Genomic DNA, 25,755 nt, shown 5'->3' on the forward strand with positions numbered 1-25,755 from the left:
TATGAAAAGTGTTTCAGTAATTTGTAAACTTTGTTATAAACGTCATTTTCATCATTTATACTTTATTCAATAGTACTTATAATACAACTTTTATATTTATAAAAAAATTTTTATTGGATCAAACAAATTTATATATATATAAGATGCTTAATTTTTACGATAGATTTCTTATTGAACACTTACTATAAACAATCGTTGCATGGCACTATGCACTTTGGTTATTCAATAAGTGCATCGGCAGTGTAGATTATCTTAAAATGTCACTTATTCACATATAAAATATTTTTTTCTTGCAACAATTGATTGCAAACTGTATCTCACACTATATCTCAAATTCTTTACTTTACAAGAACTTATGTAATTATACCGATTTCAAGTGTACAAACATTTTTCTTTATACGACTGTATGCGCACGCGTGTGCGATGGAAAAAACATTTATTTGATGAAAGAAAGGAAAAATAGGAAGTACAATTTTATTATTTTTTGCAATTTCAATTCTGAGCAAAAATATCAATATTCTAAGGGATCTGCTAACTTTCTGTGACTGTGAGAATTCAGATTTGTGTTACACAATTAAACTAGTATCAAATATTATGAGTTTCAATTAAGTATCAAAGAGATTTTAATAAAATATTCTAAAATTTTCTCATGTAATTTACAAGTACGATCTTTAAAATTTCATTTACAACTTTAACTTCAATAAAGTATCAGATATCTGCCGTAAATTAGTGAAGATTTGTTTAACTAATTATGAAATAAACTTTCTTTTAGGCAGTATATAATATTTCAATTTAAGATGATTTTCGACTCAAATAATGTTACTAATACATTATATATTGTAAAATAAAGCTTCGGTTATAAGCATCAAATAAGGTGGAAATGGTAATTTAGTTACAGGTTCACAATGAACCACGAGTGAATGACTGTTTTTAAACTCATTGACTCAAATAATAATATCCATTCAAACTATAATTCAGTTAGATTCACTTTAAAATAAACAATGTTACTATACAAAAGCAAGTAAATCTAACTAATTGAAGATAAAACTTCGTGTCGTTCAACTAGAATAAACTCAATCATTGGTCGATTTCATCCTGTTCAATAGGAGCTCTTTCTCTCCTCCTTTGATTTCCTTTGTCGTAATAGGTCCTGCTATTCTGGTATCTGCGATGTTGGTCTCTACCGTACTGGTCTCGAGCTTGTTGGTTCGCGTTACCAATCGGTCTGCCGTACTGGTCGGTGGTGTTCACCTGCCTTCCGTATAGGTCAGTACTATTTTGCTGTTTACCGTATGGTTCTCTACCGTACTGATCTCTGCTAGTCTGAACTCTACCATATTGAACTTTGGTGATTTGACCTCTATCATACGGTTCTCTACCATATTGGTCTCTACTCTGACTTCTGTCATATTGGTTACTATATGAATCTCTATTGTACTGGTCTCTGTTGTAAGAGTTTCTGTCATATGGACTGGCATTTGGAGATTGAGCCGTATGTTGCTGTCCGGGATATCGGCCAGGATTCCGCTGATGTTGATAATAGTCGCTACTCTCAATTTCATTAATACTATCTCCAGGCTGATAGCTGGCAGTCGGATGTCTTAGTCCATCGTAATTGTTGCTGTGATTAGGTGGCAGTCGCGAACCCTGATCTTGGATGTGACGTCTGATGCAGACGGAACAACGTGACACACGAGATGTGTGATCATTTTTGAGTGTCTGCGACTGAGGTTTACGGAACATTTCGTTGTCCTTAATAGTGGCCATCCAGTAAGAAATCGCAGTAGAAAAGAAGTTGCAGGTGCCCTGGCTGCGACACTCGATGAATGGTCTTACGCGGAATTCTTCTAAGCAGGAGCCTGGAGATGAAAGTGGTTGACCACCACCAGCTGCTCCCGAGTCTCGATGCTAAAAATAGTTTTTTTATTGCAATGTTCTATTTATTGAGCAGTTCATTGCAATGACAACTACATACCATAAGAAAACTATATCCAGCCCAGAGCTCTTCCCAACCTCCAGGACATTCAGGTATGGCCATCGATTGACTGTGCAAAACTACCAAACGTGTTGGCGCCTCACAAACGGAGCAACGTGAGATAAAAGCACCAACTTCACGTGCCGGAATCGGTGTCATTGACACAGGCATCTGCTCGTTCGAGCTCAGCCAGTAACTGTAATCGTTGCGATTCGCGTAGTCACAAACGTTGTTTAAGTTACAGAACATGAACGGCATAACCGAGAACTTTCTTATGCAACTTCCGGCAGTACCTATATAATTTTAAATTCATATTTAACTTATTTTTATGGTTAATCAAAATATATAAAACAAAAAAAATTAACAGAGATAATAATACCTAAGTCTTGAGAATGTGCATAACTGTTTCCCATGATATGTAAGAATGAAAAGCCATCATATATTTTTACAGTATTTTTTGGACACTGTGGTATCATTGCAGATTGCGAGTGTCTAGCAAATTGGAATCCTCGATTTTTTGGTCCCGGACCGGGAGGTGCGGGAGAACCAGGAAATCCAGGAAATCCTGTAAAAAATTAGCATTAATGATTTTTTGAAAACTTCACGCCAGTTTTTAATAACTGCATATGTGAAATTTAACCTACCAGGTGAGCCAACGCGTCCAGTGGCTCCAGGTCGACCTGGTGGTCCATCTGGCCCATTGTCTCCAGGGAATCCATCTGGACCAGGAGGTCCGTGCATACCTATTTCTCCTTCTCTTCCTGGACGTCCATCTATACCTTGTTCTCCTTGTAAACCAGGTAATCCTTGAATACCTAATCGTGGTTTAATTTCATTATATTAATAATTTTACTTAATAATCATGTTTTTATTGGAATTCTAGAGAAATTATATTTACCCGGCAAACCTATATAGCCATCATCTCCTGGAAATCCTTTCTGAGCTCTAGGTCCAGGAATAAAGTGACCACGTTCACCTTTTACACCCTAAACCAAAAAATATAATAATTAAAATTATTTCAGCAATTGCAAATATATAGACAATTATTTACCTTATATCCTGGTCTACCAGGTAAACCTGGTGCTCCAGGTTCTCCGTAATCACCACGTTCACCTTTTAGTCCTGGAGGGCCCATAAAACCATCTAGACCACTATCACCTTCTTCTCCTTTTTCACCAATTAGACCATCCAAACCAGGCAATCCATAGTCACCCATTTCTCCTTTCATGGCATATGAAGGAAAACCTGGTTCTCCTTGGAAACCTTTGGGTCCCGTTAGACCTGGTCGTCCCGGTCTACCTTCGAGACCAGGTGCTCCAGGGAAACCAACATATCCTGGGAGACCTGTAAATAACACATTTAGTGATTGAGTTCAATGGACTAAACAAAATAAATTATTACGGCTGAATAATTTTTTAATTTTCAATTACCATCATCTCCACGTTCACCCTTTGGTCCTGGATAGGAATATCCAGGTTCTCCTGGAAGTCCGTTGGATCCATCATAACCATAATCTCCAGGGCTTCCTTTGAATCCAGAACGTCCAGATATTCCGGGTCTACCATCTAATCCAGGAACACCGTCTTCTCCGCGAGGAGCAAATTCTCCAGGAGGCCCTGGAGGTCCCATGTAACCGATATCTCCATTAATGCCTTTCAAACCTGGGTATCCAGCTGGGCCATCAGGACCATGCATTCCACGTTCTCCTCTTTCTCCCTATAGTATCGGTGATTATTTCATAAAACATCCAATATAATTCAATAATTTTTATTAATAATTTTGTTACTTGTGGACCAGGCATGCCCATGTATCCAATTAGACCTCTTTCTCCCTTTTTACCGTCGGTACCAATTAATCCAGGAGTACCAGCATCACCGAAAGTTGCATTTGCAAATCCAGGATAGCCACGATCTCCTTGTATACCTTTTGGTCCTTGTTGGCCAGGTATACCTGGTTGTCCTCGGGGACCCATCTCTCCAGGCATGCCTGTAAGGTTATTATTGTTTAACGTTTCCTTATTACTATTGCGTTTCTATTAATTTTGAAACGTAGTGAAGTTAATCGAAGTGAAATGCATTTATTCTACTGTGATTGCTTTTGTTAAATATAAAATATAAGTCAGAATTAACGAAATTGTCAAAAAAGTTAACAACAATAAAGCCTAAACTATTGCAAGCCTAGTCCTTTATATGGAATTTTTTTCGTGTATTTGATAAAATATTTATTATAAATAAATTGATAAAAATTTGTATTAATATTATATTCGAAAAACTAATATTGGATCATTAAAAATAGATCTTTTCAATATAAGTAGTTTCAAAATTTGAAAGCCATTAATTGAATTTATATTATGTATTTATATCATAAGAAAAGTACCTGGACGTCCCATTAAACCAGGATCACCATCGAAACCACGATTTCCTTTAGGCCCGTCTAGACCTGCGGGGCCAGCTGGTCCTCGCTTTCCTTTCAAGCCTGAGCGTCCGTAATTACCGGGAATACCTATCCAACCTTTCGGACCATCGTCACCTCGTTCTCCTTTCAATCCATCAAATCCTAAATCACCTACTTCTCCCTATTAAAATATATGAAAGCCATCGTTAGCATTTTGATAATAACTAACAATTAACAAGAAATTATTATATACCTTTTGACCCATAGTGCCATTTCGTCCTGAATAACCAAAGTCCCCACGCATTCCCTTCCTGCCTACGTAACCATGAATAGCTAATCCTGGATTTCCTATGGGACCAGGTTTACCGTCGACTCCAGGCATTCCAATTGTTCCCACTTCTCCCGGCAGTCCAGGTTCACCAATATCACCTTGCGGTCCACTAAATGAACTTTCTCCTCTTTCACCTTTTAGTCCCATAAAACCTTTGTCGCCTTTTTGACCTTGCCATCCAGGTGGTCCAGGAGGTCCTGTTGGTCCAGGAATTCCAACATATCCTCTTTCTCCTTTCGGTCCTCTTAATCCAGGTTCTCCCGGAAATCCTATTAAACCATCTGGACCTACATCTCCTTCATCGCCAATTTCGCCATCTTCACCTGGTGCACCAGGTAGACCAACTGGACCATCCATTCCAATAAAACCAGGTTCTCCATCTTCTCCATCTGGACCACGTCTTCCAGAAGGGCCAATATCACCACGAATGCCTTTCATACCTTCATAACCTGGTGCTCCATCAACACCTAAAATTGGAAATCATATTAGTAAATTGTATTTTATTCTTTTATATTTTAAATAAAATTTTCATTTGTAATTACCTTCGAACCCGGGTTCGCCAACTAATCCTGGTTGACCTGGTGGTCCTGGGTAACCAGGTTCACCACGTGGTCCTTGGTAACTATCGCCTCTTGGACCTTTTGCTCCTGATACTCCTGGATATCCAGACCAACCGATTGGTCCTATCTCTCCTTTATTACCTTTTGGTCCAGGAGCACCTGGTGCACCACGAAAACCGGGTGGTCCTTCATCACCATCGTCACCAAATTCACCTATTGGACCAATTTCACCGATGTCTCCATAATAATATACATTGCCCATATCACCACGATCTCCTTTTGGACCAGCTAATCCCTTTAAAAATAATTACATGCTATTGTTATTATATATGTTTGAGTTTTAAGCAATTTCAGTTCAAAAGTAATATTTAGCAATGAAAATAAATTATTAAACATTTTATATTCAATTGACGCTTACTGGTATTCCATCAAGTCCTGGACCACCTGGAACTCCGGGTGTTCCTCGAGGACCTTCTTCGCCGGGCATTCCAAAATAACCTTTCAAACCCTCCGGACCCTGAATTGAAAAACCTTTCAGTCCTTGTTCACCCGATACGCCCATCAAACCATCTATTCCTTGATCACCCCTCTCTCCTTTAATGCCATCATAACCTAAATGCGAATAGATAAATTTGTTTTAATAATATAGATAGAGGTATCACAAGCGTTGTTTGCAAACAGTTAATTACCATTATCTCCTGGATACCCTTTTTCTCCTTTGCTTCCTTTGAATGGCAATAAATTATGCTGTGAGGAATCCCCTGGTGATCCCGGCATTCCTGGATTTCCTCTTTCTCCCTTTGCTCCTCTAGCTCCATCAAAACCTCGAATTCCTTTTAAGAATTCTTTCGGAGTATTTGCGTCTTCACCTTTCAATCCATCGACTCCTGGCCAACCAGGTACTCCGTCACGTCCCGGAATACCAGGGAGACCGTGATCACCCTAATGAAATAGATCATCGTTAATATTGATACTAATAAGTTTCCTTAATTTTGTTTCAATAATATTAAAAAAAATATTGATCCATTCTTCTATTGTGAAATTAATAAACGTACTTTTTCTCCTTTTGGACCATTGTATCCATAATCTCCAAATGGTCCAAAATGGCCTTTTGGACCTCTAGGCCCAACAGTTCCCGGGTAACCTTTATCACCTTTATCACCAGCAGGAGATTCTAAATGTGACGATGAGGGAGGCATTTGAAGACGACCTTCTTGACCTTTAGCACCTGGTAGACCTACAAGTCCATGGTGTCCGTCTTCTCCACGGAGACCTGGAGCTCCTTTAGGACCATCTTTCCCTCTTATTCCTTTAGGTCCACGGGGACCTGGTAGACCCGCAAATCCAGGTACTCCAGGAAAACCATCAAATCCTGGTAACCCCATTTCACCCTTCTCTCCCGGCGCTCCTACGCAAATCAGATTAATAGTAAATAGTAAACACTTCATTAAGAACATTTGTTTTTGTACGTACCTTCAGCACAAACTCCGCAATCATCACCTCTTGTTCCTTTAAGTCCATGCAGCCCATCGAGACCCCGTTTTCCCGAAACACCTGGCTTTCCGGGTATACCAGGTATACCTGGTTCTCCAGGAGGACCTTTCACAGGTTTACCTACACCCGGATATCCTTTGGGACCTGTTAAACACAATAAAATATGGATTGCAGTAGAAAAAGAAAATCTTCCGTTGACACATAATTTTATTTTTAGAAATTAGTTTCATTTTATTACTGGATTATCAAACTTTGCGTAGTGCTGTTGTATATACGAAATCTTTATTCGACTAATAGTTGAAATATTTCTTCAATTAATAGTTGAAATGTTTCTTCGATTAATGGTTGAATTTGTATTGCAAATTCATTAAGTCAATCACATTTATTATTTATTTTACTTGCAATTCATTGTAGTATCTTGTTTATCAAATTTAAACAGATGCTTTACCTTCGTTTCCGGGTTCACCACGATCACCAGGAAGACCATCAAAAGCATCTCTGCCAGGAATACCATCTCTTCCAGGTGAACCAACGACAGTTAACCCGGGGAAACCTTTTTCACCTGGTGGTCCCATAGGACCTGGTAAACCGATAGGTCCCACTCTACCAGGAGGACCGTTTGGCCCTAAAAAATTTTTTAAATTATAAATAATCACTTTTATTTTAAACAATACAACTTATTATACTTTATGAACGTAGAATACAAATTGACAATAGTTGACGTCTTGAGAAATTAGAGCAGCCAACTAATTCGAGCGCAAAAAAGTATTTTTGTAACCTATAAAATACTACTTATTTATAAAAATATACATGTAAAAATAATTGTAAAATGTACCATCATCTCCTCGTTCTCCTTTAACTGATGATCCTCTTTGCCCGGGTTCTCCCGGAGCACCTGGAGGGCCAGGTGGTCCAGAAGGTCCGATGTAACCAACGTTTCCTGGACGACCCGGTGTCCCTGCGGGTCCTTGCTCACCCATAAAACCTGTAAAAAAGTTTATGTATCGCATATAAAAATTCTTGAATTGTTTTTTGTGATAATTTTTCATACCACATCAACTTACCAACATCACCCTGGATGCCAATGCTACCTCGGATTATCTCATCAAGTTCTGGAATATAAGCACCTTTTTCACCAGCAGCTCCTTGTCTTCCAGGTGCACCAGCTCTTCCGGTATCTCCCTTTTCTCCCTAAATCGACAGAATAAAGAATTATTAGAAACGTTTTAGATGAGGTTGAAAAATAATTTATAAATAGCTGAATTACTAACTTGTGGTCCCATAGGTCCTACTTTTCCAAAATATCCAGGAGCACCCTTTTGGCCTTTGGTGCCAGGTGGACCAGCTGGTCCTGTAATACCTTGCTTTCCTCGCGGACCATCGTCGCCTTGCTCACCTTTCATTCCTTTCAATCCATCTCTACCAGCGTGGCCCTGTGCATTTATTAGTAATTGCAATTAATTTTCGGTGCGAACTGCTCTGACAGTAAAAGTACATTATCTTAATAAAAAAAAGGCGATGCAATACAGCCAAAAATATTGACAAAAGGAAAAGAAAGGGTATTTAAATTGGTCATAACTTCAAAAATTCCAAATCTCATTTGGCACATGCTCAATAGAGATAGGTAGGCTAATGTATCGGTATTGTAGAGAGAATAAGCGAATTAGAAATAAAAGATAACTCACGGCTAATCCTTTGTCTCCCATTTCGCCTTTCAAGCCGCGATCGCCAATCTGTCCACGGTAGCCTCTAATCCCTGGTGGACCCGCTCGTGCTGTTGTGTTCTTCCTGATGCTTCCTGACGATGCGGGTAAACCTTTCTCACCGCGGTCTCCTTGCTCGCCAATTTCTCCCTTTGGACCGTACATTGTATCGCCTCGATCACCTTCAAGACCTGGCAAGCCTCGTTGTCCAAGAGGACCCTGAGATGAATGCATACATTATAGAGTAATCAACATTTTCAGCATATAAGGTTACTAATAATATATTTGACTTTTCTATTTTCATTTTTAACGTAATCGATTCAATTTGGAAAAAATTTATCGTTATAATTCAACATTTGTCGATTTTGAAATAATTTACTTTATATTATTTCTAGTATAATTTTTTATATGATCTATCTATTATTATTCTTTTATGCTTTTTTACCTGTATAAACATTGCGAAATAGGTAAAAAATGAAGGCAAAGAAGACAAGTTCTATATAGTGTCAGTAAGCATCGTATGCATATGACACCTTACGAAATTCAACTCTCATTCGCAATTCTGTACTGGCTGAATGTTGGAATTTTCTCAAGATGAGATGGATGAGGCTACATAAACGTCAGCGACTCTACGCTAACGCAGGATCGTCTGTTCAGCAAAAGCTTCACATTACTTTCACCTTTAGACATTACATAGAATGTGCACGCGGACGTCTGTGCAAGGATTTGTATCCGCAAGTAATCGTCACAATATAACGTAATTGAATTTTACGTGAATTATTAATCTATTGTTTCATCTTACGGATTAGATAGCAGCGAAAAAATGGTTACTCACAAAATCACCAGTAGGTCCAGGATAACCAATATCGCCAGGAAGTCCAGTTTCACCAGGAACTCCCTAAAAATTTAAAAATATTATATAAAACAAATATGATATCAATAAAAAAAAATTAATTACAGAGAGGCCGTCGACACCCGGTTCGCCGCGGATTCCCTTGACGCCTTTAGTGTTGACACCACCTTCACCGGCATCGCCAGGCAAACCTTTAGGACCATCTGGACCGAAAGGTCCACGTAGACCATGAACGCCTGGATAACCGTCCAAGCCATGTCGCCCATCGGTACCATTACATCCATCAAGGCCATCAGGCCCTCTAGGTCCCGTAGGCCCAGCTCGTCCCTGTAATGAGAATGTTTCATTACTCTCATGAGAAAGAATAAAAGCCAAACCAGACACTTCACGGTTTCTATTTGCGCATATCAATAAAAATAAACGACTGCTCTCGTCGCGGGCAGTCAGAGTTTATGCGATGAGCTCATTGTTTGAGTCTGTATGGCTTTTTTTTGTTGGTCGACTATTTTAGACCTCCGAGTGTTTATGTCTGTCTTGATGTATAAGTCTCGCGCAGTGCGTCGGTCAATTAATTGAATCGTTTAACTTGACATGCACTACTTTAATTTACTTGTAAGATAATACTTGGTTTGATTTTTTAAAAAGAGTATGAAAATTGTGTTGAGTTTTCTGCGATAACGGAGACAAATTATACCAAATACATACCGAATCTCCATATCGACCTCTGGCACCTCGGATGCCTGCTTCTCCCTATAACCAACAAAAAAGACGGTGTCGTACACAAACATATAATTATAATGCTGTTTATGCCATATACAGTAAAACATTATGGCGATCCATATACATCTTCGGCCACATTGATGACGCAAAATCGGACTTTCACGTAACACATCGAGAAGCTTCTTTATCGAGTCAATGATTTTCGTATAAATTTGCGACTAAAAATCTCGGTTTTAGCGCAAGTGAGAGCGTGATGCATCTCCTATGTAGGCTGTACACGTGCTCACGGTTTCGTACGCGTACGCGTATTTTTCTCTTTTTATTCTCGTCGCTTCCCACGCGCCTGTCGCCACTCGGCGACGACGGATGGCTGTTTGTTTCGTTGTTCAGCTACATTTCATTCATCGCGGTTTAGAAAAAACGAAGCAACGATTCGAAATTATTTATACTCTTCACCTTATTGCAATAAAACTATACTTTATTTGTATAAAAAGTTGCTTATGTTTCGCAAGGACGATTCTTTAATTTAGATATTTAATAAATTGGGACGCACATTAGTCTCATATATATATTTGGATCGTGAGATCATCGCTCATGAGTTATTGATACGATCTATCGATACGACTTATTAATAAATGATAACACAGAAATGGAACGGCACAAATTTATCGTGCTTTCAATGAACGTGAGTACTCGAACTAATAATATTGTTATGTAACACAATTCATATATACGCGCTGGGCACCAATAACCCGATTGGTTGTGCAACCAAAAAGGACTCGGATAATAAATCAGCACGAGGGAGGTGTAACGACAAATTGCCAAGGCCTTTTAAGGAGAGAGAGTTTGTGTATCATCATCGTCTTTCACGGCCACTCGTTTTTTCTCTGAATCATCCCTTTGCAAAAGAGTATCAAAAGTTATATTCTCGATCAGTCTTCAATTTGTGTGTACGGCTCTCCTTGCTCATGATTTCTTTTACTTTGACCAATATAACACTGATTTAGGCAAATAACAGGCAATTTTAATTACTTCGATATTTAGTTTTGATGTTTTACTTATTTATTTGTTGCGATTGATCATTTTTAAATTAAATTTTGAAATTTGAGAGCGGAATTTGACGATGACTTGAATTTGTAATGACCTAGTTTATTTATGATTCATAAATTCTACGTATGAAATCTGTCTGCAAAACTAATTTAGTAACATTATTTACATATTGGATTTAAAGTTCTTAACAGTTCAATATCATAGAAATCAATTTTAATTTTCATGCGAAATATTTACTATCAGCTGTATATGAATAAATCTCTCGTCTAACAATATAAATTTTAACGAAATGAAACGATGCCTCAAAACAACGTTACTAAAAAGCTCGTTCTGTGAAATATCAGATTATTCCGGGAAACTCAATTAATTAATTTAAAAAATGAAACTTATACGCGAAAGTCAGATTGACGCGCGGGTATACACGTGGAGAATTTCGCTATCAGGCATCATGACGAAGGACGACGACGGATGTGTTACGAGAGACTTTTACTGTCAGGGTGTATATTTACGTCTGAGTGCGTTTCGTATTAACGACGCACCAGCAGCATGACCCTATAGAGCGAATGAGCCGAGGGACTAAGAAGAAAAAAAAGCCAAGCAACGAAATGTTTCGCGTGCACGTAATGACATCGTTTTAGAAAGCTTTGTGAAATGTTTTTTTAAGGACAAGATGACTTTTTTTCTCGTGAATATAAAGCAGCAAATAACAAAATTTCTGTTTTCTTGTGATAACATTTTGTGTATGAAGAAAAAATTGATAAAGCAAAATTCAATCTTGCAGAAAAGAAAAAAAAGCTTGCATAGTACGATAGCGAAACGGAAATCCGTTCGTACGCTGCAGCAGTAAACTTCAATCCTGGCAGAAAAAAAATGACTAAACTGAATAAAGGAAGAGCCAGTAGATAAAAAAATAAGGTAATATAACGAGGAACGAAAAAGAGCTCGCAAACTCGCGAGGAAAACTCCTGCGCTAGTGCAATCAAAGAAAAGACACGATATCTAAATATGAGATCACCAAGCGCATCCGGCTTTTGAGAAGTAGCAGCGAGCAGCTATTTGTCAGATGGGAAGTACGTTATCGAGCATGCACAAAAGTACACACACACGCGCGCGCGCGCGCGTAAACAATTCGTTGTCCTATATGCGCTCACAGACACACATTTACTGTATATAGAACTAATGCATTCTCTGTTTCTTTTATCCGTCTTTGTTTCATCGTTTCTTTTCATTTCCATTACGGGTGCGCGGATTTTACGCACAACCCCGATCTGCCGCGACTCTTTCTTATCGAGGACAGACCGCGTGGGCGACTGTTATACGTTGCGTCGAATTTTCCGATATGACTTTTTATTATTCATCGAGCTTTTCCGCGTTTAATTATAGACCAAAGTGAATTGTCATCGCTCGTGTGAACTTTATTATTTTATCTTTGTTGAAGTATTTTGTTATTTAATTAATTGAACGATTCAGAAGTATTCATTAATCATTATTTAGACATTTATTTATTGAACATATTAGATTACACGATTCGTTATGAAATTTGGCGAACAATTATTGGTGAAGTTTTCAATATTTTTTTCTTTATTTTTGACCCAGTAAAATACATTTACATGGCTTTTATTATCCTTTCGCGTGTTTTAATCCCTTCGACCGAGCGGCTTTTCAAAAAATACCCATCAGATAAAAAAAGTAATGCCCACCAAGTAAACGCAGCGATGATACAATCAAGTAGTGTAAATAGTTGATCAGTCAGCCGTTAGCGCAAAATAATAAAGGAAAAGAAGTCCAAAGAAAGCAACAAAACTGTCACAATAGGCTGTACGCGAAAATAATTAATGGTCTCGCGTCTATTCGTCGAGTGAAGTAGCGATAAGTCATAGTGGAATCGCGTACTCTTCTCACGAAAGCCAGCCACGTAGAGGCAGAGTGCGCGAGGGGCAAAAGAAGAAAGATAGCGGAAAAGAGAGCCTGCTGGTCGCGAACAATTTGTGAGTTTTAAGCCCGGCGACAAAGTTGTAGCACATAGATCAATCGCTGGCGCGATGCGCCAAGGCAACGATGCAAGCCAACTTGTACGTTTAGGCTGATTATTAGCTGTAGGCACCCTTCGCTCTGGATTGAATTCTCGCCGATGGGCTCTGTACGCGTGCTTTGAGTGCGTTGCCGCGGACATTCGATCGATTTCGTAAAGCGATCATTTCGTTGCTGCGCGCGCTTTTGCTCTTGAGCTTTTACTCTTCATCAAGTGCGCGATGGTATCGCGGAAATTAGCCAACTACTTGCGCTTCGGCGAACAATCTGCGCGGTGGTTGCGATTACAAATCTGCCATTAATTTAATATTTCGAACGAAAAACTACTGACACAGTTTTCAATCGGTAAACATGTTAATAATGCGCATCTCGAGCGATTTGCTACTTTTCCAGATAAGCCAACGATCGAGGAAAATAGAAAAATCGATTGACGTTCTTACATCCAACGAGACGATATAGCGTTCAGATGAAAATCACAAAACGTCAATTTCGCAGAGAGACTTAACTGACCTAAAATTAGCGCGACTGCACAGACGCGACGAAGCGCTGGCGTGGAAAGAAAATTGAATAATGGTTTACTCTAAAGTAGAGCCTCTGCTGCGGGACACATTGCGAAAGTCCTGCGTGGCGAAAAAGCGATCGTTCGCCGGCGCAAGTTAAGATTGACGAAGATGTCGACGAGCAAGAGCGGCCAACTAGCAATTTGCCGGCTCTGGAAGTATATATAAGCCATGCCACTTGCTAATGCACATACCAAAATGCTGCTAACTGCTGCTTCAGGCTTGATTGCTTCCGCACGCTCATGCTCGAGCGTTCGCGTTCCTTTTGTCTGTTTGGCTTTCATTATTAATCGTTACATTTTGCCCTCGACTGAATCCAGTTCGATTGATTTTTTTTTTTTTTGCTTCCACATTCGCAAAACAGTCGTTTTTTCTCCATTTAATTGGTAGAATAGAAATATTATATTCCACGACATTTCATTCTGGAAAATTCAGTTCTAGTTGTGCAACCTCTTGTAGAAATTGTAAGACCAGGTTACAATGGAATTCAATCACGCTGCGTCGTATTAGATTACAAGATCTCATCTGCAGGCTCGACAATGAAGATTTATCAAACCTAAGCTCATTCTTGAACTTTGTTAAACTGAAGAGTTTTCCATCTATAAAATATTTTACGTGAAATTTATCTCGATGGACTCATTTATCGTTTCCCAGCTAATGCAGCTAAAGCATTTTCAATAATTTATTAATTGAATCAGAATCTAGCCTGTGCGTGTAGTTAAAAAAAAAACTGAGAATTCAATCCCAATTGATACGTCGTATTCAAGAGAAGCGCAAGTAGTCAGATAACGCAAGAAATACCGCAATTATTGTTCCTTCACATGCGTCGTCATTTTTGAACATATGTAGAAATTACGAGCGGAAATGCGTTAACGCGCTCGCCTACTCTTCCGCGGAGCGATAAGAAGCGATGCGGTAGTGTATGCACATGGTATGCCATCACCTCTTCGTTAGGAAGTCACATACGGGAATAGTACGTTTGAAGTTTTCCAATGGGAAATCTCGTTATCAATCGGAGCCATTATTATATCGCGCGTGAATATGATCGACCGTCACGCGATCACTGATTTCTTGGTTAATTTTCTTGCTCCGACACAATGCCTGTTCCAAGTCTTCTCTGAGATGATTTTCATTTTCAACGGATCAAAGTGTACTTAATGGCACGAATCTCGAAGTCGGTGCGGTCTTTTTCTCCCTCGCAAGTGTACGACCACGAACGTTGAAGGTACGGCAGGCGGGGAAAAATCGAGGATTGGAAAAAAAAACAGAAAAAAAAAACCGGAGAGCGATGCATTCGTAAAATGCAATTCCGCCACTCGAACAATTTCGCTGAGAGAGAAGCAGACTCTTTCCCGGCGTATATAGGTGTAGGTTAAGCAATATGGCCTACATTCCAAAAGGCTTTGCCGTAGCGGCCGCAGAGTAGCAGCAGCTCGTTCATTCATGAAGAATCATGAAAGTGTGAATGAATGAGCAGGCTAATCAGTGGAAGAGAGAGAGAGAGAGAGAGAATGAGATTGAGAGAGGAAGTGCATCTCTCGTTAGAAGCCCGCCGTTTCAGTTTGATAGCGTATTCCGGCTTTTCTCGTCTATACGCTTTTATGACTTATCGTACGACGCGCGTACGGTGCACGCGCTAAATAAAAATAACCCAACGCATCGTCTTCTTTATATTTGTGGCCGTGTCTCTTTGTTCGCACTTCATTATCGATGTGCGAAGCGCGCGATATGAATTTAGCGCTCTAGATCGTGGCTCTTATTTTTTATTTTCAATCGCAGCTGCTTTCCGTTTTTCCGACGCGATAATACTCGGGGCGATGCTGTGTCGCGTCGTTGTATCGATTCTTGACGCGAGCGATTCGGTGCCATGGCAATTTTAAGCAGACTGGCTTTTATTCGACGTTGTATTAACAAGAGAACGGCATTACACAGGGATGACTGTCGCACTTTACAAGATTATTCGCTGACTTATTAACAGTCTACCGATAATAAAGCACAAAGAATCGATCTGTCATGCTTCTCGAGAAATGAACTGTCTCGCACTAGAAAGCCGCTTCGGGAAGCCAACAGGCCGTCATCGTCGTCATCGATCTAGAATTAGCCGTTAGCGTGAAAGTGAGCAGAGCTTCAAAAGGCAGTGGCGACTACTTGAGCGCGCGTGCGCGTATGTAAACATCGCGTACACTCGCGGATCCTCGTAGTCTGGCGAGTTGTATCGGGGTCATTGGCATCAGCGCGACTGCTGTGTTGTTCTTTCTTTTTCTCCTTTATCATGTCCAACCGCACACGGCCTACTTCGGCCGGATACGCGTATGCGTTTCCTAGCCTAATTTTCGTCCCTTTCGAGCCTTCTTCTTCCCGGATACAACTTGATTTTCGGATGCCAATGATTAATCACCAGCCGAGTGGGCGAGTTCGGTTTCTTCTTTATTTTTTCTCGTGCCTAATTTCATTCGGCGCGACTTCTTTATCCGGATATATAGGTCGGCACTGGCGCTGCGGGATATGTAAGTTTGTGCTTTCGGCGTTCCCCGCGATTGAAAATCCAGCCTGGCAGTGCTCGGTAGGTTGGGAATACGAAGCTGATGTAACGCGCGGTCCAAGTATGCGCTCGGGCGAACGCTCGAGTCTGGCGAGAATACGATTTGCATGGGTGCAATTCCTGATCTACGCGTTTGAATTCGTGACGCTTGCCAAGCGATAATACCCCGCTTGAACGGCATATGCTCGTCCTGAAGTACTCTCTTTGTTGGCACTACATGCGCGGCTAGACGCGCACTGAGACAGTAATTTGCACCAACTGTGCGCGCGTTAAAGCAAGATGCCGAAGAATTGTAGCCAATTAAGAAATTCGGGACAAATTCATTTCTTCGACAAGAAGTTCCCTAATAGCCTAGCCATTTTTTCTCTCTCTTTTAATGTTTGGCAAACCACGCGCCCTAAGCTCACTTTATTCTAATTTACTTTTATCGCATTCCTCTGCTCTCCGAGGCTCTTGAATAATTGCGCGCTCGGCGTCATCTTTAAAAGCATATAAAAGAAAATTTAACGAGGCGATAAGTGTGTCAGCTTCATTTGCTTTTTGCAGACAGTCAATTCATTGTTCCTTCAAGAGATAGAGAGAGAGAGAGAGAGAGAGAGAGAGAAAGGGCGACCGCCGCTGAAATGGAAGCTGTTCAGATTTATTTGATTACGATTAATCGGAATCTCATTCGGCGCAAAATTAAAGCAGAGCAGAACCGTGAATTTTCTCTATCTCTTTTTCTCGTTTTCTGCGGAGAAGCTTTCGCGTAATGCGAATTTGGTAGCGTATGCACGTAACACGCATAGAGCATGCGATTTATATGCACATGAAGCTTTCGGCTGCGCCTGGCGAAAGAGAGAAGCGCTCGCGCGCCAGATTCATTTTCTTTTTGCATCATTCCGGTTTGCACTTCATACGCGGAAGCGCGTCCGCACGTTCGCGAACAGCCGTATTTCAGTTGATAAACCGCTGATTGAAAGCTTCTCGGTATTTTACGAGCGGCGCGCGAGCACCGCGTTTTCCTCCCTAACAACCTTTATTTTACGCGCGTATACAAATTGTTGGTTGTTTTTTCCTTTTTTCCGTCGACCAGAGTGCGCGCTCGAGTCGCGTGCTTGCGCGGAGCATAATATGCAGCTCTTGGTCGGCGTGCGCGGCGCGCGACGTATATCTGGGTAATTGTTACGCAGATAGGGATCAATGCCAAACTGCTGTTGGATGTAGCGCAATTCGCGATTAACCGCCCACACGCCGTCTATACTTCACGTCCATCTTCTCCAATTCGCAGCTTGCACAAGCCGCAGCACGTCCGCCGCTGTCCCCGAGTTGTTTGCGCTCCGAACGCGCAAACTGATGATGGGCATCAATTAAAGAGTGCGAGAGTGCACGAGTCCGCTCATTTGCATCGCGCCGGAGATAGCCGCGTTTCATTTTTCCCTCTTTCTTTCGCAGCCAACAATTGAAACGAAGTTCTCGCGCTGGCTTGTCATCCTACGATTAATTATCACTTCTCTCCGTTCGCTTTCTATTAACATCGACCCGCCCATCGGCAGCTTTTACTCTCTACTATGCTTTGGCTGCACTGGACGCGTGTTTTTAGCTTGCCATTTTTATCTCCCAATTCGTTATTGCTATGAAACAAAATGCTTACAACGCGCACAAAATATCAAAAAACTTATTGCATCTGATATTCATGTATGCGTTAAACAAGGTTGACATCTTCAAAGCGTCGCCGTTCATCATTTTCTCATCAATACAATTGTTTCCTATTTCAATTTTACTCGGTAACGCCTACTGCTGGTTATGACGCACACGTCACCTACGCCACTATAAAAAATTACAATCTTAACCTAATTAATTAAACGGCGTTTCCATCACGGACAATTGCAGCTGCTTTAGCTCTTATTCGAATCACATAGGTTTGACGGAACGATTCGCTATATATTTCTTCACACCTCTAAGCATTATCACGTGCGCGCAGTTCTTTTTACGGCTCTTATTTCGACATTAAAGTTGGATACAGATCGAACAGTAACACGCTAAAGTTTGTTCTTTTTCAGTTTCCGCCGAATTCAACTCGTCATTGTCGGCACTAGCATGCGTGAAGAAGCTTAACAGCTTTTATCTGGGTCACCGGCGAATTTTTCAATGCGCTTACGAGATTACAAATAATGCTATATAAGCTTTCTCGTTACAATCGGATCACATAAGATTTGTTTTCAATAATTTTCTTTTTATCGCGTATTGCTTGACGCGAGTTTAACAAGCAGTGAAATTCTCTTTAAGTGGTTACGAACGATATTGGTGCGTTACTTCAGTTTTTCACTGAATATTAATCTCGACAGAGTTTGCATTGGAGAAGTTCATTATTATCAGAGAATGCTGTTTGCTAGTTTGATCCTCGAATTATTTTTAATAATAAATTCGCAGTATTGGAATCAAATGAATTTAATATCAATTCAATTTATTATTATTACTTATTATTCTCCTATATTTCATCAGTATAATGCAAATGTAAATTCAATCTGAGTTGGAAAAATAATGTTTATGGACAATATAATTAGTTGAGTGTATGTAATTTCACTTGACGAAACTACTCTGGCAATTTTTATTTTCTTCGGCAAATGAATTAAAGTCGAAGGGGTTCCGTTCCCGAAGTCTGCCGCCACATAAATGTATATGGAGTGTTTATGCATGGAAAAGAGGATAAATTTGTGTGCTGCAGGCTCATTAACAGAAGATAAATATTTTCACAGATGCTTGAGTTCTTTTCAAAGGAGCGAGAGAAAAAGAAAGGATGATTGTACAACTTGTGATTTCATTTTAATTGAAACACAAATTCATTCTCTTCTTCAATAAATGTCAATATTTGAAAGCGTATATTGTATTTTATTTTACTTACCCGAACACCTTTCTCGCCGGTAAGACCGATTTCACCTCCTTGACCTTTTTCACCTTTTGGTCCTGGCGGACCATCGGGACCAAGTTCACCGTGTTCTCCCCCAGGGCCTTGCATACCCGGAATACCGGGTGTGCCTAGATCTCCTTTTATTCCTTTGCAGTCGCATTTGTAATCGCTGCATGACTATAACAAATAAGCAATACCATTTTATAATGCAGGTGCAAAATACAAGTGACATACTTAACAATTGTTTCATAGGGAAATAACATTAAGATTTACTTTATTTTTACTTGTCAGATTATATGGGACATTGATATCATTTGCGTTTAAACACGTAAACACGATCTATCAGATCTGACTTATTTCTATCAGCCGCATTGTGAATGAAATTTCGTAATGTAGTAGTGCTACTGATCAGTACGACGACCTTTGATGTAATTGGCTTATCGCCAAAAGTTAAAACTTTTAACGAAATCATTGCGAGAGAGGCATAATTATCACCAAACTGAGAGAATTAAAAATAACTGCTGATTTATAATTTTATGCTCGCTTTGAATTTATTCAACTCAAAATTGAGAAAAGAAATTGATAAATGCTCAGTTTATAATGTAAATTTTTTGCAACTTCATCCGATGGCTAGTTTTACCTCAAAACGGCAACTGATTGTAAATATGGAATCTTAAATCTTCAGAATTACAAAAAAGAAAATGGAAAACAAGAAAAAGATTAAATTTTCATATTTTTTCAGCAGGCTCAGGCCAAAAAAAGCAATTCAAACTGCGTTTGATTTATCATCTCCCCCTGACTAGTCTTGAAGCGTATGCAGACATCAAAGTGCAAACACGCACTTCGTATACTTCTACTCGAAGTTTCACAGAAACGCGAGAAAGTTATCGAGTATAAATGCCCGAACTCGCGGCCTCCAAAATATTTACCTTATCTCTTAACACATTACTCAATTCCGTGCGGATCGGATGAACGCAATTAACGCAAATTGAACTTTCGGAGAGCTTCATCAATTGAAAACTCTCGTAATTCAAAAGCGAGTCATACTCGTGTAAATGAAGGCGGGGCAAAGAGGCCAGACGGTTGAGACGAGCGACAGAAAACATAAATACTCCCGTAAAGCGTACGGATTTGTTTGGAGACGCTGTAATTTGGAGAAAAAAAAATCTGCCTGAACGCGGGTGGACGTATTTTAACCATCTGCGCGAGCCCGTTTCCGAGAATGACGACGCAGCCCTAAAAAGAAATAAGTAGCGTAATTCAGTTCCTGTTTTGCTTAATTTCGCGACGACGATATACACGAGGTTTATATTCGGAGCGCTCGCGGATTGCAAAATTTTATAGGGCGCCTTGTTTGAGAATTGGAAATAGATCGTTATTTTCGAAAGGAAACACACACACAAGTGCCAAAACGCCGTGTGCTTTTACTGCCTGTTTTCATACGGAGCGTTAGGCCTACAAGCCCCTTCTTTCGAATTCCAAGTCGCGCGGTTTGTTATGTTAAAACCATGGAGCTCGCGGACATCGACGCGAGCGGCGATTATTATCGCAGACCGTCTGAGCTCGCGTGTGGCTTCGATTTCGCACATTTGCAAATGTGAATCAGTGTTGACGAAGAGCAGAAAGAGACGGTCTCGCGATAGTAAATGACACGTCGTTGCAGTGTGTACGCGCGAGTGCTACAGCATCGTTCGATTGCCCCGAGAGCGTTCTCAGTGCCTTTTATTCGCAGCTCGTTATCCGTCGTGCTGGCATCACTTGTCATCGCGGCGAACGATGAAGCAGTTCAATGTAAGCGCGCCGCACATCGATTATCCGCGACCAGGCAGTCCGAGGAATTTTCTCGCGGATCTAGACAAACCAATCGCGTCGTGAGTGTCGACTTGCGAATCGGTCGAGTTATAAATTTGGGTGAGGCTGCGTGGCAACGTTATCGAATGTTTCCCATTGACACTGAATGATTCCAAGCTCCAAATGAAAATGAATCGTTGAAACGACAAGCCCGGCGCGCAAAACGGTATACCTGGGCAAGCGATTTGACGTAAAAGTGCTAAATTCATCGTGGGTATTCAACGCTTTACGGGGTTGTTGAACCACCCCGCCTTTTCTTCTCGCTCCTACCATTATACCATTGTACCATTGTGCATTTTTATGATTTTCCTAGAAGTTCTATTTATAATAAGCGTTCTTATGATCTCGCGCACATTTTTCATGCGGCGATTGCAGGGCCTTCTCTTCTCTTGCGAACTATTTTTAAAGCGAAGCCCGCTCTCGTTTGCACTACGTAGTCATGATGATCATATCATTAACGTTGAGATATGTTAAATGACGCGCGTGGTTATCTTGGCAAACAATGCCAGTAGCCTTAATATTTATCAAGCTATCGCAGTATTGTATTATACTTGTTGTAGAAGACTAACTGGTTTGCGCTTGTAAATAATGCGCTGGCTTGAAAACAAACGATGCTCACGCGAAATTCACGCAAGCATCTTCGAACATTGGATTTGGCATGATATAGGCCATTGCGATCACGTGGATAAAGGGCCGTTTGTTATATTTTTATCGAGAATCCCTTCGACAAGGTCAAGCGTTGACTCATCAAATATGAATTCGCAATGCAGGACTCACATAGCCTTCTGAAAATTATTCTGGCAGTCAAATTATCCGAAATTCAATTTCTATGTCAGTTAAAATTTTAATGACACGTCAGTCCAAAAGTTTTCGCGTTTGGCTTGCTCGGCAAGCTTTATCACGTCGAAAGTTGGTAAAATCATGGTGAGAAAGAGAGAGGTCAAACGGGATAATATGCAATTTCATAATCCGGCACGTTGAGTAACCGATAAAACTTGCGCCCCGAATCTCTTAATCTAATTACGAAAGTGACACAATAGTACCCAATTCGCAAACTTACGAATTGTCAATGTCTTTCAAAACATTCGGAATATGTGTCAAAGGATGAGTCTGCTGGACTATGCTGTCAATGCGTTTGCAGGCGACAAAGTGCGTTTACGTACGTGATTGATTCGAGAGGATCGTACAAATCGTTTGATACGACACGTGCGCGCGCGCACATACTTGAATGATAGTGCGCTTGCGGAATGATCGCATGCCCGCTGGATGCACGCTGAGAATGCTTGGCATAATCGGAGCGAAACACGAGATTATACGTGTTCGCTGACATTTTTCGCACTTTGCCCGCGGGACAGTATGCCAGCGCGATATTAACATTTATGCAATATACGGCCTATCGCTATTTAAAGATTGCGATTCTGGGCCAGTGATTAACGCGGATCTTGGCAAGCTCGTGGAACTGTTTCGAGCGATCGGTTTCCAAAAAAGCCCCTGCCCACGGAGGCCTACAGTGGGTTTTCACTGCGCCAGCCGATGTGCATCGGCGCGCTTTCGAATGACCAAACGAATATCCCGATACATTTTTCGTCGGCGCGCGCTCGCGCCAAGCTCACTCGGTTTATTTACGCTTTCCTGCGCGGCCATCGTTCTAGCTTTATTAAAAAGCAGCCTCGTCGTCGCTAACCCACTTTCCAATCGAAAAATAACGGACAACGCGTCGCCGCGTAGCTTGAGCGGCGAGACGCATCGCGCCAGTGCAGAGGTTTTGATTAATCGGCGCGCGACCTCGGCTGGCCAGGCACAAGTGCACAATCGTGGGCGCGCGTAGGCTTGTAGATGCCTGCTGCACTTGAGCATTTGCAGACTCCATAAAAGCTCGGCTTAGCTCGTCCTACGTGTGCGTCCTCGTTTCGCGAATACCTTCGTCGTCGTTGTCGTCTTTTTCTTCTGCTTCTTCTTCTTCTTCTTCTTCTTCTTCTTCTTCTTTTTCGTTTTTTTTCGGAGTGAGACGACTCTAAATCTTTCGCCGAGATTGCTTGAAATTTTTTTTCGGTTGCCGGATTTTTTTTTGATGCAGGAAAGAGAAAGTACTTCTTTGATTTTTGCTTGAGGGAAAGGAATGTCTGCGTATCCGTGTGTGTGTGTGAGTATTTTTTTTTTCGTTGTCTCCGTATATATGATCTGTTTCATGTGTACGCAGACTTATGATCTTTTTCTTTTGTATATGTACATGTTATCCGTAGTAGATTATTCAGTTGGTAGAATGTTCAGTGTGGTCTCGTTAACAAAAAACAAAAAAAAAAGAAACGTATTTTTTTTATTTTAAAATGAAAAACTTTTACAAGAGTATTTTCAAGTTTTGAATGAAAAAAGTGATGATCAAGGGATGCTATCGGTTTGTTTTCAAGATAGTCTGTGTCACCGAGTTTCATGCAATATTTTCTTAAAATAAAGATGACAAATCTTATGCAAAAAGGAAGATTATTTTTAATACTGTGATTTAACTTCATGAAAATAAATTTGCAGTTGATCTGTGACAGTTTTTACAAATGACGATGTGATTTAAAATAATCATCAAGCTTTTAAGATTTTTTGTTCAAGTTATAATCCACTCAAGGTAAATGCGACCCAAGAGAGCCGTACTACTTGAGCCCTCGGAATAATCAAACGACGCATAAAGTGACAAGTAGGCTTGGACGGTATATGGGGCAAGAGGGGAGCCGTAAAAACGCACGACGAATCGGAAAATCTAATCGAGTCGTAAGAGGGGCGCTCGGATGTCAAAATTCTCAAAGGTTATTTTCAGCTCGATCGTTTATACACGCGCGCGCAAGGTGGCTTCTGGAAAACGATAGTTTGTCTCGTAATCTTCCGATTCATCCTACAGGAATTAACAGTACGCGTATTTACACACGAGCTGCTATAAGACACGAGTTACAGCTTTTCAACGGCAGCAACGTCGTCGTGCAATAAACTTTTTTAGCGCGAGTTTGAACGCACATCAAACCAGGCTCCCTTTCGTTTACAGACGCTATTATATTGTTCTAACCGAGTTCTATTCGTAGACTGCTCGCTCCAGCAACTTCGAGCTTTTAACAACCTCTTTCTGGCTTTTTCCTTATTCATTTTCGATGCAGTTCATTTTATTTTACTTTATTTCTTTTAAGAAAAATAGTTATTTCCGTGTTTTTCGACTAAACGATTTTTGGCAATTTGATTTCTACTTTTTCGTCAAATACGTGGCTTTCAGGAAATAAAAGCGCACATGTAATGCGAATTCTCGGATGGTGTAACATGTACGCGCAGTGACCTACTAACTAATGCAAGTACCTTTTCCACTGCAGATACTGCATAAAGTAAGCTTATACGAAAAGAAGATATGCGACAAGAAAAACGAACTTGTTTCATCTTGCATTTGGTTTGATGTAAAGGAAACAAAGTTAGGGTCTTACAGCGGCTGAGTTGCGTGAGCGTGAAATGTCAAGAATCAAATACGTCATTAGGAGCGCATAGTTGAACTTTGTCGTAGTCTAAAGAGCTGCGTCTATATAGTCGTACTATCCCGCGTGTTGCGGCCGATAATTCGATATCGGGGTTACGCAGACGCTTTTCTTTAGCGATTGCATCTACCCCTCCGGTGCGTCAAGAGATACCTCAAGTGAAGTATTCTGTTGCTTTTTTCGGACACAAAGCTCCCTACTCGTTTTCCAAGCTAATTTTGATAAAGGGCCGTTCGCAGATTGTCAAGCTTTTGAGTTTTGATTGATCAAATTTTAGTATTCAATAGTGACTTGCAAACGTTTCAATGTCCTTTCGTATTTTACGAATGCGAATCAGTGACACGAGCAAATAAAGTTTTAAAAGAAAAACAAAACCGCCACAAGAATTCCAGAGGAAGCTTCAGTGTTTCTCAATGGAGCCTTTTACCGAGGTAATGAACATTAGCCTCTTCCATTAGATGAAGATCTAAGTTAGGCCACTTGAAGCGAAGTAGCAGTACTTAGGGAGAGAATTACACACGCAGAGCCAGATATTACTTTGTTCTGCGACGTGTCCTTTGAAAGCTAACCAAGTTTTCCAAACAATAAATCGAACTTTGTTTTATTTCGCCGTTAAAATTGTCTTTTTTTTTAATAACCTAAGCCAAGTTAACGCGTGTAAGTCTCGGGCCTTTTATCAGTAGCGCGAGCGATTCCACGAACTCATAAAACGCAAAGATATTCCGTGTTTTGGAGAAAAAGCTATCGCTGTGCCATAAAAATCAGTCATCGAGCTTATACATACAGTTTATCAAATCAGCCAAAGGGAAGAGTCAAGAAAAAGAGTAGAGAATCGTCATTTTCAAGGTTACTTTGCTATTGCGTTCCTAACAATTGTGTTTTCGTTAAAAAAGAAAAATAAAACATGATTTTGCCGTTGCGTAAGCACACTTGGCGAGTCGCACATCGACGATTAACTGCCTACAAAATCGCAACGCAGATGAATGTATAAATCAAAGAATTTGCTAAACAAGGTTGCTTTGATAACTCGAGGCGGCTCCGAGAAAGCTTGCATTAAGTCAGCGCAGGGCTTTGCGCGGTTTGCGCGTCGCTCAGACGCTGCAACTGCGGCTACAACCGCTATTTCAGAAAGCACACGAAGCTCTGACTGCTCGTGAACAAAGCTACGAATTGGAAATGAACTAGCGCGCCGGTTGGTGCTGCTTCGCGTTGAATACTTTGCGATCGGCAAACTCATGGCATCGAGGATGGAGGAAAACGTCGAGCGTCTGTTTCGCGTGTAGTCCGAATTTCGCCTACCT

At 40.6% G+C, this 25,755-nt stretch overlaps 1 protein-coding gene across 1 annotated transcript in view; it reads right to left on the bottom strand.

Annotated features, from left to right (window-relative positions):
- Positions 1–50: 50 nt before the first annotated feature.
- LOC131668786 (collagen alpha-1(IV) chain) overlaps positions 51–25,755 on the bottom strand; it is a 31,703-nt gene continuing 5,998 nt past the window's right edge. Inside the window, exons 2-25 of the mRNA XM_058943220.1 lie at positions 19,098–19,280; positions 10,016–10,060; positions 9,416–9,637; positions 9,293–9,355; positions 8,440–8,676; positions 8,026–8,187; positions 7,819–7,945; positions 7,590–7,739; positions 7,203–7,379; positions 6,734–6,898; positions 6,316–6,668; positions 5,950–6,202; positions 5,679–5,872; positions 5,243–5,555; positions 4,623–5,167; positions 4,352–4,550; positions 3,762–3,961; positions 3,406–3,691; positions 3,027–3,319; positions 2,874–2,961; positions 2,620–2,790; positions 2,355–2,540; positions 1,976–2,268; positions 51–1,908 (exon numbers count right to left, since the gene is read on the bottom strand). Of these exons, the coding sequence (XP_058799203.1) occupies positions 1,078–1,908; positions 1,976–2,268; positions 2,355–2,540; positions 2,620–2,790; positions 2,874–2,961; positions 3,027–3,319; positions 3,406–3,691; positions 3,762–3,961; positions 4,352–4,550; positions 4,623–5,167; positions 5,243–5,555; positions 5,679–5,872; positions 5,950–6,202; positions 6,316–6,668; positions 6,734–6,898; positions 7,203–7,379; positions 7,590–7,739; positions 7,819–7,945; positions 8,026–8,187; positions 8,440–8,676; positions 9,293–9,355; positions 9,416–9,637; positions 10,016–10,060; positions 19,098–19,280 (5,736 nt within the window). The 3' untranslated portion in view covers positions 51–1,077. The remainder of the gene's footprint in view (positions 1,909–1,975; positions 2,269–2,354; positions 2,541–2,619; positions 2,791–2,873; positions 2,962–3,026; positions 3,320–3,405; positions 3,692–3,761; positions 3,962–4,351; positions 4,551–4,622; positions 5,168–5,242; positions 5,556–5,678; positions 5,873–5,949; positions 6,203–6,315; positions 6,669–6,733; positions 6,899–7,202; positions 7,380–7,589; positions 7,740–7,818; positions 7,946–8,025; positions 8,188–8,439; positions 8,677–9,292; positions 9,356–9,415; positions 9,638–10,015; positions 10,061–19,097; positions 19,281–25,755) is intronic.

The sequence above is a fragment of the Phymastichus coffea genome, unplaced genomic scaffold (assembly GCF_024137745.1).
Source record: "Phymastichus coffea isolate CEN01 unplaced genomic scaffold, Cenicafe_Pcof_1.1 PCOF00083, whole genome shotgun sequence".
In the NCBI taxonomy this organism is placed as follows: domain Eukaryota; kingdom Metazoa; phylum Arthropoda; class Insecta; order Hymenoptera; family Eulophidae; genus Phymastichus; species Phymastichus coffea.